Source organism: Kogia breviceps, chromosome 16 (genome assembly GCF_026419965.1).
Source record: "Kogia breviceps isolate mKogBre1 chromosome 16, mKogBre1 haplotype 1, whole genome shotgun sequence".
Classification (NCBI taxonomy): domain Eukaryota; kingdom Metazoa; phylum Chordata; class Mammalia; order Artiodactyla; family Physeteridae; genus Kogia; species Kogia breviceps.
This window is the reverse complement of record NC_081325.1, coordinates 75,931,657-75,945,706: the sequence shown is the minus strand read 5'-3', so window position 1 is coordinate 75,945,706 and position 14,050 is coordinate 75,931,657. Positions and strand designations below refer to the sequence as shown.

General features: G+C 45.5%; 1 protein-coding gene across 6 annotated transcripts in view; it reads right to left on the bottom strand.

Annotated features, from left to right (window-relative positions):
• MYO16 (myosin XVI) overlaps nucleotides 1-14,050 on the bottom strand; it is a 537,770-nt gene that overhangs the window by 205,271 nt on the left and 318,449 nt on the right. For all 6 annotated transcript variants that reach the window (XM_067016255.1, XM_067016250.1, XM_067016252.1 and 3 more), the window contains 2 exons: nucleotides 3,710-3,821; nucleotides 537-654 (listed from right to left, as the gene is read on the bottom strand). In XM_067016255.1, coding sequence (XP_066872356.1) covers nucleotides 537-654; nucleotides 3,710-3,821 — 230 coding nt within the window. The remainder of the gene's footprint in view (nucleotides 1-536; nucleotides 655-3,709; nucleotides 3,822-14,050) is intronic.

Genomic DNA, 14,050 nt, shown 5'->3' with positions numbered 1-14,050 from the left:
CTGCCCTCACAAATGCCCCGGAATGCTCTCTCCCGATTCCTGGTTAAATTACTTTGATATCAGGCGAAGATAATGCTGGTCACGGCAACCTGTGGTTCTAAGGCGCGTTCAAAAACCCAGGGAGTGACTGACAAGGCAATTTCAAGGGAGAGAGGGGCTTGTGACAAGATCTTTAAAGGGAAGTAACTGTGTTCTGTTTAAATGTTCAGCTAATAACATGCTCCCCAAATATACGAGATGGCAGAGGGGGAGGGGCGGAGAATACTTAGAACGATGTAAAGAAACCCAATTACGTGCCGAAGCATCACCACTGTTACTGTGACATAAACGTACATCTTATTCATTCACATAACCAGAAAGAAGAAAGAAGAAGAAAGAGGATACAGTTCTTCTTTTCCCCTCTGCCGCCCTCACTGAATCCCACTCCAGCAAAAAAGGGTTGATTCCACCTGACTTTCCTGTACTGTGTCGCCATCCACTGGCCAGCCTGCAAAGCTGCACATCAATGAGGTTACTGTTGGATCTGTCCCACTGACCTTGTTCCAGAAGCTGGAGGTCAGACACAAAGGCGGAGTCGACCTCGGTCAGAGCAGTGAACCGAAGGTCTCCAAGGTGTAACGTGGCCGCTAGAATCACACACACGTTCTCCACCTCCTACACGGTTGAGAAATAGAGGAGATGAGCGGTGCTGCTCTGAAGAAAGATTCAAAGACCAATCCTTTGAGAAACCTCCAAGGAGGTTTAAAAAATGATGTGCGTGCTATGGGGGGCTGTGATTTTTCAGACCCAGAATGTCCCGTTAGAGAATCGCCAATCTCTAGCTCAAAATCAAAATCGGGAAACTCAGTGTTCCTTCTCGCAGCCAACTTTTCTGTTCCTTAAACGGGAGACTGAGGTGGTGATGTTCTGATACAAATGAACGGTTTCTGGGTAAGTATCAGGATGAAGCGTGAACGGCTGTGTAGCCAATGGTCTGACTGGCTGGACATCACTTATGGGGTCGGACTTCACACGTGTCCCCCCAGGGCTGGCAGCACTGTTACCAGGGGCCAAGCCAACTTCAGGGTCACGTGGCTGCTTCCTCAGAGAGCATCAGAGTCCGCCTCTTAGTTCTCTCTGTTCTGAAATAAACTGCTATTATGCTTACAGAATTTTTCATTTCTGCTGGAAAATGAATGGAGCTGTGATGAAAACATCCATGACGAAATAAACAAAATGCTAGTTTTTAAAGGTATTTTAAGGAAAACTCAGAAATAACATGGATGTTAGCAGGAAGGATGAGAGTGTTTGCTGAAAGAATATCCGAGAACCTGGAACCCTGCATAGAGAAGGAAATTAGACCTCACATTTGGTTTTGGACAGTCATTTGGGGGTGAGAATAAAGAGTCAAGGAAAAGCTGTAAGGTAAAAGGTACTTCCCCAGAATCACAAATATTTAGTGTTACGCTATCAATAGTAGAAGTGGTTAAGCCTCATTTAGGGCAAGTGACATAACCTTTTAAATCTCCAGTTTCCCCATTTGTAATTTGGGAAGAAAACGCTCCTGTCTGTGGAAGTTTTCCTAAGAACAATTCTCATTTGCTTTATAAATACACAGTTGACACAATATGGCCATTGGGACTTCTATGAATTTCCTCTAGAACTTTCAGTTTTCAGGACAAGGTACAGTTTTATTACCTTAAAACGAGAGCTTTGAAAAGGATAATCTGTAATTTTCAGGTATAATACTCTATGTTTGTGGCATTACTTAGAAATGTTTTTGGTAACCTCCAAATCACAAACTAGTGTCTCTAATTGTATTTACTTGTGCTTGTCTGAATAACATTTTCTGAGCATCTTAGGCTACTTGACACCTCCCTGTCCACTTTTTTTTTTTTTTTTTTTAATAAATCCAGTAACTCCTCATTAAATGTCCCAGTGCCCTAGGAGACAGGTACTTCTGGATACAGACAGCAACCTTCGCTGTGTCCTCAAGGATCCCCCAGTTCAGTGAAGTCGGCAGAGCTATGAAAAGTAGCCCGAACACGGATTACAGTGTGGTGATACCACGACAGAGGCAGGTAGAGATAAGCTGCTCTTTGAGCAGGGCCAGGGGCTGCTTTTCTGTGTCCATGATGGAAGACAGGGTGGAGGCACCTTTATGGTCAGATCTCCCAGGACCACAGTCATAAGCTTTGATTCAAGGGTCTTGCCAGCCCAGAAATACCTTCCTCCCAATCTTATGGGACATGACCTTTTCCTCCTGTGTGGACTCAGTTGTCACCGTCCCAGCTACCCCAAAGGATCAGGATGAAGTGACCACCTTCACATCGTTTGCTTAACTGCACATATTTCTTTCACCAAAGAACTTAAATTCCCTACTCGTCGCCTTAGGGGGAAGGTATATTTTACTTGCCCTGCCTCTCAGGATCAATCATGGATTTTTAAAGCCCGGTTTCCAAGCAACGGATATTTGGGTGGAATGGTTCCTTACCCAGGTCTATATCCCAGTTTCCCATAAGGAAGCAGGGATTTCAGACACTGAGGAAGGGAAAAACAATAAGAAAAGAGTACAACAGTAGCAAGTGCAAAGACAGAACAGTACAAGCGGGTAGGAGTTAGGGAAAGACAGTAACACAGAGATGGGACGAGCAGAGCAGCAAAGAACGAAGTACCACATGGTTGCCCGTTCCTGGAATTCCATCCAGTCTCTGAACGGGTGAGGCCGGGGTGAAGGCCCCGAGCTAATTCATTTAGGGTGAGTCCCCACCTCCTTACCCTTTCCTTTTCACCACCTTCGCACCCCTTCCACCCACGCCCTGCCCCATGAGCCATGGGGACAAGGGAAAAGACAAAGACCCAAATCAACCAACTTACTGATTTAAGGAAAAAATATATATATATATTTAAATCTGTGGCTAAAACTGGGCTCCTGAACTCCGGGCATACCAACGTTACCCCTACGCGATCTTACATTGATCGCTAAAGAGGAATTGGCTGTAATTCAAACTGATGCCACGTTGAATGAGGGGACACAGAGAGGATGTGTAAAGGAAAGAGACTGGTGGGAATGTGAGAAGTCTCAGGCTTAGGTCATTTCCTATCTCTTATTCTCTAGACCTGCGCCATTCAATTCAGAAACCACGAACCACACAAGACTGTTTCACTGTAAAGTAATCAGAACTAAGAAAAATTAAAACTCCATTTCCCCGGTCCCACGTGGCCAGTGGCTGCCACATTGTACGGCGCAGACCTAGGGCATTTCCAGAATCACGGACATTTCCACCGCACAGCATTGGGTTTAAACCCTTTAAATAGTACTTTTCAGCTTTGTAATGCTGGCAGGTATTTGGTAATTCTTTAAGAATGAGAAAACTAAATCATGTTGTTGAAGAAGATAGTGTAATAAGGTGACTAGATCACTTGTCAAAGTGATTCTGGGCAGTAAACAGTTCCCTTGATCTGCCAGTCTTCTCTTGAGTCAAAGCAAAGTTCTTTGATGTGTTTTGCTCACATGGTTCCAACGGGCAGAGGTCTCCACCACCTCCTTGAAGACGGCAGCCCGTCCTCTGCCTGTCTCCAGGGCACCTGTGCCCCGAGCATACTCTTGTTTATGTCTATCCCCTGCTCGCATGCGAACTCCAGGAGCACAGGAGTGTTTTGAATGAATGACTTTTATAAATTAGTAGAGGGTTGATTTTCTCGGTGGAATATTTATGGCATGACTCACCAAGTTACTGAAGCCAATTACATTCAGGGCTTGTTTCCAGACAGCGAATTTCTCCCTGTTCAGAGAATGCTCTGCTGTTGATACTTCTTCTCGAAGGGTCTTGCTCAAATACCTGTGAGGAGGAAAAGCACATAGCTTTATGGCTGGGTGCGTGGTCAAACCCCAGTGGTTAAAAGTCACTTCAGCCATATTTGGTCTCCAGGATAATGGAAATCACCTGGACATTGTGTCCCCATGTGTTTATAAGGCTTTGGTCCATAAGAGCACATGATGTTTCCGGAAGGAAGAAAAGTTCTTGCTGTACCAGAACGTATTCACACTGTTTTACTTAGTTCTCACTTGAGCTGCACCCTTTCCCGGAGAAGGTCACAAGTGTTTTGTGTATTTCATGTAGAAATTTGGCAGATTCTATTGTATGCTTTGTAATTAATATTTGTAGTAAGGATTTTAAATTTAGAGCAATTTATTATTTCTTTTTGTCAATATCTTTTAATTACGAAATGGTTGATTAATGCATTGATTTATTCCTTTCATTCAGTAAATGCAAAGGAATCACCTACCAAATACACAATACTAGCAGCTGAGGATAGAAGGATCAAGAACTCATCCGTGGAGGCTCAAGAGCAAAGATAGTGTATCCATGGGCAGAGACAAGAGAAGACACAGCTGTGATGCAGTATGGAAGCAGAATAACAGAGATGAACTTGGCCTGATTTTGAGAGTGTAGGAAGGGGACAAGGAGGAAAGCTAGGGGCAGGGAGGCGGCTTCCGTTCCAAGAGTTGACACCTGAGTAAGGTCTTCCCAAGCAAATCCAAGACTCAAGGGTGTCCCTGGAATAATCAGCAACACCTACAAAGGCACAGAGGCTGGAGCACGCGTGACGTATGTGGGGAACTCGCGTAGGTCAGCCAAATCCGAGCCTCTAGTGAGAGGGGCCGTGGGTGATGAGGTCAGACAAGTAGCCAGAGTTGTGTGTATTTTGCAGAAGAGTTTCCGTGATGTCTTGGAAGGTATGGGCTGTCCCGAAGTTCTTGAAGCAAAGAACAGGTATGAGCAGATTGGAGTTTCAGAAAGAATCTTCTCGTAGCCCAGTGAGAGTCCCTGGAAAGAGATGAGGCAACTGAAGAAGCCAGTGGACCCAGTGAGAGACCAGCAGGGAAGAGAGGCAGAAGAGATGGAGAGGTAGATGGCTGGGAGGAGGGGCCTGGCTGGTCACAGGGGAGGAGAAAAGAGAGGCGTCAGTAACGCTTCGCAAGATTCCGTCTGGGGAAGCAGGGTGTATGGGGACCTCATTCATCCAGAGAGGCGTCCCAAGAGGAGGAGTGTGTTTTTGAGAAAGGTTGTATTTTCTCACAGTTGTGTTCACTTTGAACAACTTGCTGAAGTTCAAGTGGTGTTCCAAGAAATAATTGGCTATAAGGGTCTGAAATTCACAAAAGACTAGAAAATAAGGTCTGCAGGTCATCAACATGCAGATGACTAAACCATGGAGGCAGGTGAGCTTCCTAGAAAGGAGATGCTAACATTTTAGGGATGAAGAAAGAGTTAACAGCAAGGAGACCATAGGAGCGAGGGACAGGATGGTGTGGGCTAGAAGCACACTCTGTCGGTGTGGATGTAGGGTCTGGGAGGACTTCTTTGTCCTTGATCTTGGCTGGGAGGGGTCTAAATGAAACAGCCCAGTGGAATAGGTGGGGAGCGCGAGAGACTTCAGGAGCTTATAAGCTGAGGCAGAAGCACATAAAGACTGGAAAAAACTTTGAAAGAAAGGGAGAAGGAAGTTGCCGAGGAAGGAAGAGGGTTCGGACTCGGAGCACAGTGAAGGGACACTGCCTTTCTCCACATTTGGGTCAGGTGATTAATATGGTCCAATGGCCAGAAGCATCTCAGGGAGTGGAGGAACCACTGCTTGTGGCTTCGGTTTTTTAGGAGAGAAAGTAGTTGAGGTTTAGATGACGAGGCAAAGTGGCCTCGAGGAAGGTCATGAGAATCCAGGACACTGGCTGTGGAGAAGGGACATCATTGCCAAGCAGGGGGACACAGGGGGTTTAGCTGATGCAGCCGAGGACCAGCGGGAGCTGAGGACCAGCTCCTGGGGGCTCTTTTCCCCAGAGGATGAGAGAGCTGGGGTTTGGGGCCATGGAACAAAAGGTCAAGGTCAAGGGCAACCACATTAGCAAGGGGTTGGGTTATGATGGTCAGAGCCATCTTGCCTAAAATTCACAAAACTCTAGTGACTAAAACGTTTTAGCAGTTCTAATGACTCTTAATTTTTCTTGTTCTCACAGCAGTTTTCCATCCATCTTCCTGGTGCCATCTTTTCTTTCCCACTGTTGATCGCAACATAGGTTAGAATTCCATTCAGTGGCCACCTGACAACTTGCAAAGAATAATTAGCTCCTGGTAACATTACGAAGTCAAATATGCAAAACACCATGGTTCCTTTTCACATTCTTAAAAGTTAATCAATTAACAAGCTCCACCTATGGGGAACTCAAATATTTCTTTTGACCTCAGCATATGGTGGGAATTTACAGCAGCTCTGACGTGCTCCGTGAAGCAGTGTGAATGGAACATCGGGGCAGAAGGCGCCATGTGAAGTTAATCTGCGCCATTGCGACAGGGTTATTAAGTCTGTAAGGGCTCAGGAGAAACGCAATCAGAATAGGGGAGCTGCTGGCCCGATGGCAGGCAGGATGCTTTAAGATTCATTGGATTTTCCTCTGTAATCAGAAAACTTGTTGGTATGAGGATGATCCAAAAAAATAGACCTCAATGTTTTCTACGCAAATTTTGCATTTCTCCCACTATTCAATAATGTGTAGGTTGATTTCACGAGAATTATAGGTCTTACTTATCAGCAAAACTGTATCTTAAAGTGGGAAAATTAGTACCAGAAAAAACTAAAAGTTTACTTTCTGGAGAGGAAAAGTGCTTGTCTTCCCTTTGAAATAAATCACCTAATAGTGAAACCACACACAGGACAAGGTAATCCTAGAAAAATATGCCTAGTAAAATATTACAACCAAGAATCTGAGACAGAGCTGAGTTCTATTTGACCCTTTCTGAGGACATTTTAAACTTTTATCTTAGTATCTATAAAATGGAGTAAAAACAGATTAAAAGTGAAGTAAAAAAACTCTCCATTTCTAGTTCATGAAGATTTTATGATAATTAAATAAGATACTGTGTGTGATGTGCTTTCTATATTCAGGTTGCAAAGTGTGCGCGGAATTAGAGTACTTCCTGGAAAAAATATATCTTGCATATGTGGGGAGCTTTAGTCAACGTGCTCTGTCATTAACGAATCTCTCAATCAGATAAATAACTGAGCCAAATGAAATAAGGAACGTTTTGAGAAATTATAACCCATGCTATTAACAATGTAGAATTGTTTAAACTATAAAATAGGCTTGTCTGTTCTGAGACAAAAGTAGTAAATAGATAGAAGAAAAAGATCATAATTCTCACATTTTGATTATTTTTTCCCATTGTGAATCACTCGAAGGTTTACAATCACATGTGCATTTCCACGTTTTTAACACTTGAAAATTGGTAAGAATGACGGTGGGCCATGGTTTATAGACGCCCCTGTAGACTAGCCATGCTCCGCTGACATTCTCCCCCTAACCTCAACAAAGTGGTCGAAACCCACCGAGGTGAATCTGTACAAGTGTTTCATCTGACAGTTTCCAACTGTGTCACCTCTTAATTAATGGTTCCACAACTCCCAGTATTCAAATCTTAGAACTCAATATTCAATGTCTCTTATATTATCTTTTATGTCTCAAAATCATATACTTATAGCTCAAACAATCTGGTTTTTTCTTGATCATCTCCTTTTACCTCATACATAACTCGGAACAGTAACGTTTGGCCACGTCTAGATACTCTCTCAGTGTCCAGAGCCAGAAACATCAGAGACTTAGCATTTGTGGAACCAAGAATGGTTGCTGTTTCGTTTTCAAAAGATTGACACATCAAGGGAATACGCTCCAGATGTTGTTTGCACCGTGGAGTACAAGACTGTAACAAACAGGCTGCAGCATGTTAAAAATCACGGATGGATTAATGCTGTCTGACCAATTCTACTCCAAGGGAAAGGTGGTGAGGACGGAGAATGTGTCAAATACTCCACTGGATATTTTAGAAGCACGTCCCAGTTAATCTTCACATGGATCCTGAAAAGCAGAGCTATCATTGTGCCCATTTAAACTATAAGGGAACTGAAGCTTGTTTAAGATTTCCAAGCTGGGAATTGGCCAAGGGACACACACTCCATCCTGACCCCTCTGGGCCTCTCAGCTCAGTCACAAGTCTCCTGCAGAGGGATGGGAGGAGGAAGAAAATTGCATAGCATCACAAGGCATCTTCCTCAAGTTAAAATTTTGCTTAAAAATGCAGGGGGAAGGTAAATAAGAAGTGGAATTATTATTATACATGGATGTGTTTTAAATAGAATGCAGTCTCATGAGGTTTTAAGATCTCATAGGATATTGTATGATTAAGTTACTCTTTTCTGACTCAATTCTATACTTGCACTACAGGCATGAAACAGAGTAGCTTGTAAGCGAGCAGGACCCTATGGGGACTTCCTGGGACAGACTCCCTTCCACCACCCCACATGTCCTCCACCTGCCTCTTGTTCGTGGAAAACTTTAGCTTCCTAGGTCTTCCCTGAGTTCCAAAGAATAAACGTAATCAGAGAAGTGAGAAAATGCACAAGCAAAGGAAAACAGTCAAGTAAGACAAAATAATAATAGTTTAACCATTAAACAAAGTCAAGGACCTTCAGCTTCTCCTCAAGGGCTACAGATGCTATTCTGAGCCATGTTCTTTGAGCTGCTTTGCAGATACGGAAACCCCCCACAAATGGAGAAAATTAACTAGATGCCGCCCACAAACACATAGACCCCAGACTGGCTGGAACCAGAGGGTTCATGATGTTGACGCCCAACCACCTCACCACCAAACAATCAGAAGAGGGTCCATGAGCTGATCACCCAGCAACCCTCTCTCTCACCTTGTCTTCAAACACTTTCCCTGAAAGCCAACGGGGAGTTTGGGTCTTTTGAGCATGAGCTGCCTGGACTCCTTGCTTTGTGCCTGCAATAGACGCTGCCCTTTCCTTCACCACGACATCGTGGTGTAGACTGGCTTTTCAGTGTGTAGGCACGCTGACGCAACTTTGGTTCGGTAACAAACTCACAACTCAGCAAAGCTTCTGAGAAATGCTTCCAAGCACGTGCTGCCTCTCTGGGCAGGGTCTCTGTCACCACAGGGAGGCCTCCAGGAGAAGCGGGTGCATGGTTGAAGCATCTCTGACATTACAATGGAATTTAGCGATGGTTGGTTCAGTCACACTCCTGCGACTTGAGGAACTTACTTAGTAGCTCTAGAAAAGCTTTTTTTGTTTGTTTGTTTGCTTTTGATAGGTTCCTTGGGTCTCCCCCCAACTTTTTTTTTTTTTCCACAAAACCTGAAGGTGATTTATTTTGAACAACTAAGTTTATAAATCTCTCTTTTTTTTTTTGAGGTATGTGGGCCTCTCACTGCTGTGGCCTCTCCCGTTGCCGAGCACAGGCTCTGGACGCACAGGCTCAGCGGCCACGGCTCACGGGCCCAGACGCTCCACGGCACGTGGGATCCTCCCGGAGCGGGGCACGAACCCGCATGCCCTGCATCAGCAGGCGGACTCTCAACCTCTGCGCCACCAGGGAAGCCCTATAAATCTCATTTTTAAAGATCACTATGAGAAAAGCACACCTGAACCAAATATACAAATAACTTTGTTTTCACTTACATAAAAAAATAGCAAACCATACGAATATATATTACAATTGAACAGTGCAAAATTCTACTTGGGCTTTGAATAAGAAAAGGTTTTCACTACGGTTAAATTTATTTAAAATGAGTCAGTAACAACAACGGTTGACTTGTGCTATTTCTAGTCAACTGTTCCATTGTTCCAACTTGTTGACTGTCATGACAACAAACAGCATTCCAGGAATACACCTTCTAAGGTGGGTCAAATTTACAGTCAAAATCCATGCGTGTGTCTGTGGTATATATGCCTGTGAGTGTGTGATTGAAGGTGTGTGTTTGTGTGTGTGTGTGCGTGCGCGGGCACGCGTGTGTTGATACTTATGCTTTGTGGCAAAGGAAAACAGATCCTGGAATAAAGTTCTTCTGTGTAGGGGGCACATTAAAAATGCTAACTCCCCAGGATAAGGCACCCTTCGGACAAGAGGACTGGGAATTATTCAAGGTGGCAGCGATTTGATCTGAATTTCACACACAAACAATGATTACCTTTTGCAAAAAACCAAAATTTCAAGGGCCAGGGTCCCCCTCCAGGCACCCATACCCTCCTCTCTCACAGCCGAGCCGGACATGTTAAAACTGCAAATTTGCAATTGGTGGCCACATAAGTCTGGAGATGTAACGCACAGCGCAGTGATTGCAGTCAACAGCAGCGCACTATAAACATCAGAGTTCGAAGACACTAGATCTGAACAGTTGTTCCCACAAAGAAAGAAATGATCATTATGAGAGGTGATGGAGGTGCTAGCGCTAGAGTGACATCATGTTTCGATATATGAAAGGATCAAACCAACACACTGTACACCTTAAACCTACACAATGTTATATGTCAATTGTATCTCAAACATTAACTGATTACTTGAAGAATAAATGAACAAACAAAAACCGCTGCCCTGCCTGTGCTCACCAGGCACCCTTGTTAGGCCGACAGGAACTGACTCTTGTGGGGCTGCATGTGTGCCTAGGACACATGGGGAATGAAGGCTCAAATAGAAATTTAAAAAAAAAAAAGGAAAGAAAAAAGCTCACTACCTAAAACCATGTGCCGGGCCCATTCATGGGGTCTGGGCTCACAGACCACAAACAGTATTTTTTGCTGGTGTTTGATCTGCCGCATAAACACAAAAGAACAATGTCTTCTCGACCATGGGCAAAGCTGCCTTCTACTTGGGGAAGTTTAATATGTAAACAGAAACCAGATAAGGCAAAACCAAGCAGTTGGCATCAACAAAGGCAGCCCTGTTTACTAGTTTATGAAGGAAGATGGTAACCTGCTGCTTCCTGCACCCCGACCCCACCTTTCTCCTCAAAGGAAATTCTTTTCTTTATTGTTTTTAAACTATCTGGAAAGTATTAACTAATTTTAAATCCCCCCTCCATGGAATATGAATAAGATTTCTTATTAACCACAGGTTCAGATCCATAAATCTCCCCCAATGAAAATGTTAATATATTAGCTGCAAACTGTTTTGTTTGGAGAGAGGAAAGCCTGCCAGTGGTCTTCAGGAAAAGAACAGAATCCATTTAATAAATTACGCATTCAGAACGACTTCGGGTCTTGTGACATTCCCAGAATAGTTTGTCCATATTTTTCTAATCAGTTGGAATATTTCTTCAAAACATCTGGCGGAACAAATTCTAAACTGTTACCATCTTTCCTGGTAAGAGTGCCTTCTGTGCTTCTGACGAACGCACTTAGTTCTTGAAAACAGAGGTGGAGACATCAGAACAGAGCGGCTGCCTCCTGCCCAAAGGGCCCAGGACACGTGCTAGGGGGCCAACCCCAGGCTGCACCCTGTCCTCAGCCTTGTGTCCGGCCAGGGGCCCTTCCTGCCAAAGGAAGGGGTGTCTTTTCCTTCTTGTAGAGACCAGAGAACCAGCAGTGATTACATGAGTGAATCAGTGAAACGCGGAGAAAGAGAAGTTTTTGCTCAGAGCAGGTGGCTGGGCCTGGCCTTCATGTACCTGTTTAACTGGCCAAGGCCTGGGGGCTGCATCTGCCGGGTGGAGGGGGGCGTTCTGTATTCCTCCCCAAGTCCAGCTCACACCAGGCCAGCTCTGGCTCTGTGTGGGAGGAGGGGCAGCAGGTATGTCCATATAAATAGGCCTCAGTGAAGGCTGAACAGGCGCAGAAATCCTCCTCAGGGGAAATCTCACCAAAGGGCCTTGTGTATAAGATCACATTCATGGCACCGTGATGAGGGATGAACCCAAAGGTAACCCTGTGTCTTAAATACTGAGCGAGGCAGACACCTGCAGCAAAACGTCTGTAATCTGTAAATGTTCCAGAAGATGACATTCCCCCACATGACCATCTAGGGACAGTTACTACGGATGCATGGTTTCCGGCTTCTCCTGGGACCCGCCGTGGACTCACATGGGTGTCCGTGCAGTGCTAACTATGTGAAAACGCCACGCTGCGTGTAACCCACCAACATATCAAGTAAGCTTTTTCACGTTGGCAGGTCTAAAGGCAATTTTAATTTCCTCTCAAGCGAATTACTTCTATTACCCACCCTATTTTGCCCTCTTCCTTCTGGTCTCACCGATCAGGATTAACCGCCATGTCCAAATCCTTCCTCTTCCCTTGCTGGGTGGAAATCTGCCCTCCAGGGTTGACGTTTCATTCACAGTGAATCTGAGAGACGCACCTTCCCCCAGGATCCCCACAGCCTCCAGCATCTAGAGGTCAGCTCAGCTCACCGCCCCGCACTCCCAGGGCTGGCGGGAGGCGGCTGCAGGGTCTCCACTCCCACCCGTTCTTAATCCTCCAAGCGCTACAGGAGCCTCTGTCTCCAACCTTCCATCCAATCCACTTTCCTCCGTGCAGTCAAGGTGGAAATTTAGTGAACTCTCTTCCCAAATCAAAATGCGTAAGTGGCTTCCAGTTGCCTCTGCAATACTAACTCCCTGGCAAGGCTTGCCGGGCGCCACGTCATGGAATCCATGCCCTTCTCCAGATGCCGGAGAAGAAGACAAAGTCACCCTCGTTCCCTCTGAGCTCTCGCCGCGCAGCACTTCCTTCCCTCCTCCGTACAGACCCCACTCTCATCCACCTCTGTGCCCTCACTCACCCTGTGCTCTTCACTCGCAACATAATCCACACACGTCCGAAACCCAGGAAGAGTCCTGTTTTTCTTCACATGCCACTGGCTCTGGGGAGTCTTGGAGGCTGGATGTCCTTCCTATGAGCTCAGCAAAACTCAACACTTCCTTCACAACGGTGCTTCATCAGACCCTATTAAAATTGCCCGGGGCTTCCCTGGTGGCGCAGTGGTTGAGAGTCCGCCTGCCGATGCGGGGGACGCGGGTTCGCGCCCCGGTCCGGGAAGATCCCACGTGCCGCGGAGCGGCTGGGCCCGTGAGCCGTGGCCGCTGCGCCTGCGCGTCCGGAACCCGTGCTCCGCAACGGAGAGGCCACAACGGTGAGAGGCCCGCGTACCGCAAAAAAAAAAAAAAAAAAAAAAAAAAACCTGCCCGGATCGGTATTCCCACTAAAAAGGCAAGGCCGGTCTTCACATCCCACACATAGGGAGCGTGCCAAGTCCTTGTCCCTCCGGGTTGGAGAGAATGAGTGTACACGTGAGCTCTCCATTAGATCGATCTTCCCAGAGTTCCCTGACTGCCATCATGTCAACTCTCTACTGACACATATTTCACCTGCATAATACATCCTCCTACTTGTTTTCCACAACTCCCCATAACACAGACTATAACTCCCGTCAGACTGTTCTTATTCTGTTGCACTTTCTGTGCTGCACCTTCCTCTCCCACTGCAGCCGGCCACCATAAAACCTGACATTGACCCACCGCCTGTTCTTTGGCACCACCCCACCAGGATTCCCTTCCTGCCACAGACCCCTGTGCCAAGGCCAGACCCGGCCACACATCTGAAACAAAACCCTCTCTGTGTTAGCCGTACTCTCTGCCTTGTTTATGTATCAACCTGGCTGGGCCACAGGGTGCCCACATATTTTATCATTATTTATCATTATTACTCTGGGTGTGTCTGGAAAGGTGTTTCTGGATGAAATTAACACTTGAATTGTTGAACTGAGTGAAGCAGATTGCTCTCTCTAACTTGATTGGCCTCATCCAGTCAGAGCAAAAAGGCGGACCCTTCCACAAGTAAGAGAGGGCTCCTCGCCTGTCTGAAGCCAGGACATTGTCTTCTCCTGTTTACAGACTTGAACTGAAACGTCAGCTCTTCCTGGGTCTTGAGCCTGACTGCTTTTGGATTGGAAAACTTATACTATCAGCTCTGCTGGGGCTCTAGCTCACCCACTGCAGCTTTTGGGACTTCTCAGCCTCCATAATTGTGTGAAATCAATTATATACACACCCACGTATATATATGTATGTCTATATAAACACACACACATATATATATACACACACACACACATATATACACACAGATTTGTTCTTCCCCACTTATTCACACATCCACACACTTAAATATTTAATAGTTCTCATTTAACATATACAACTTAAATGTCAATAATTTGACTCTTTTT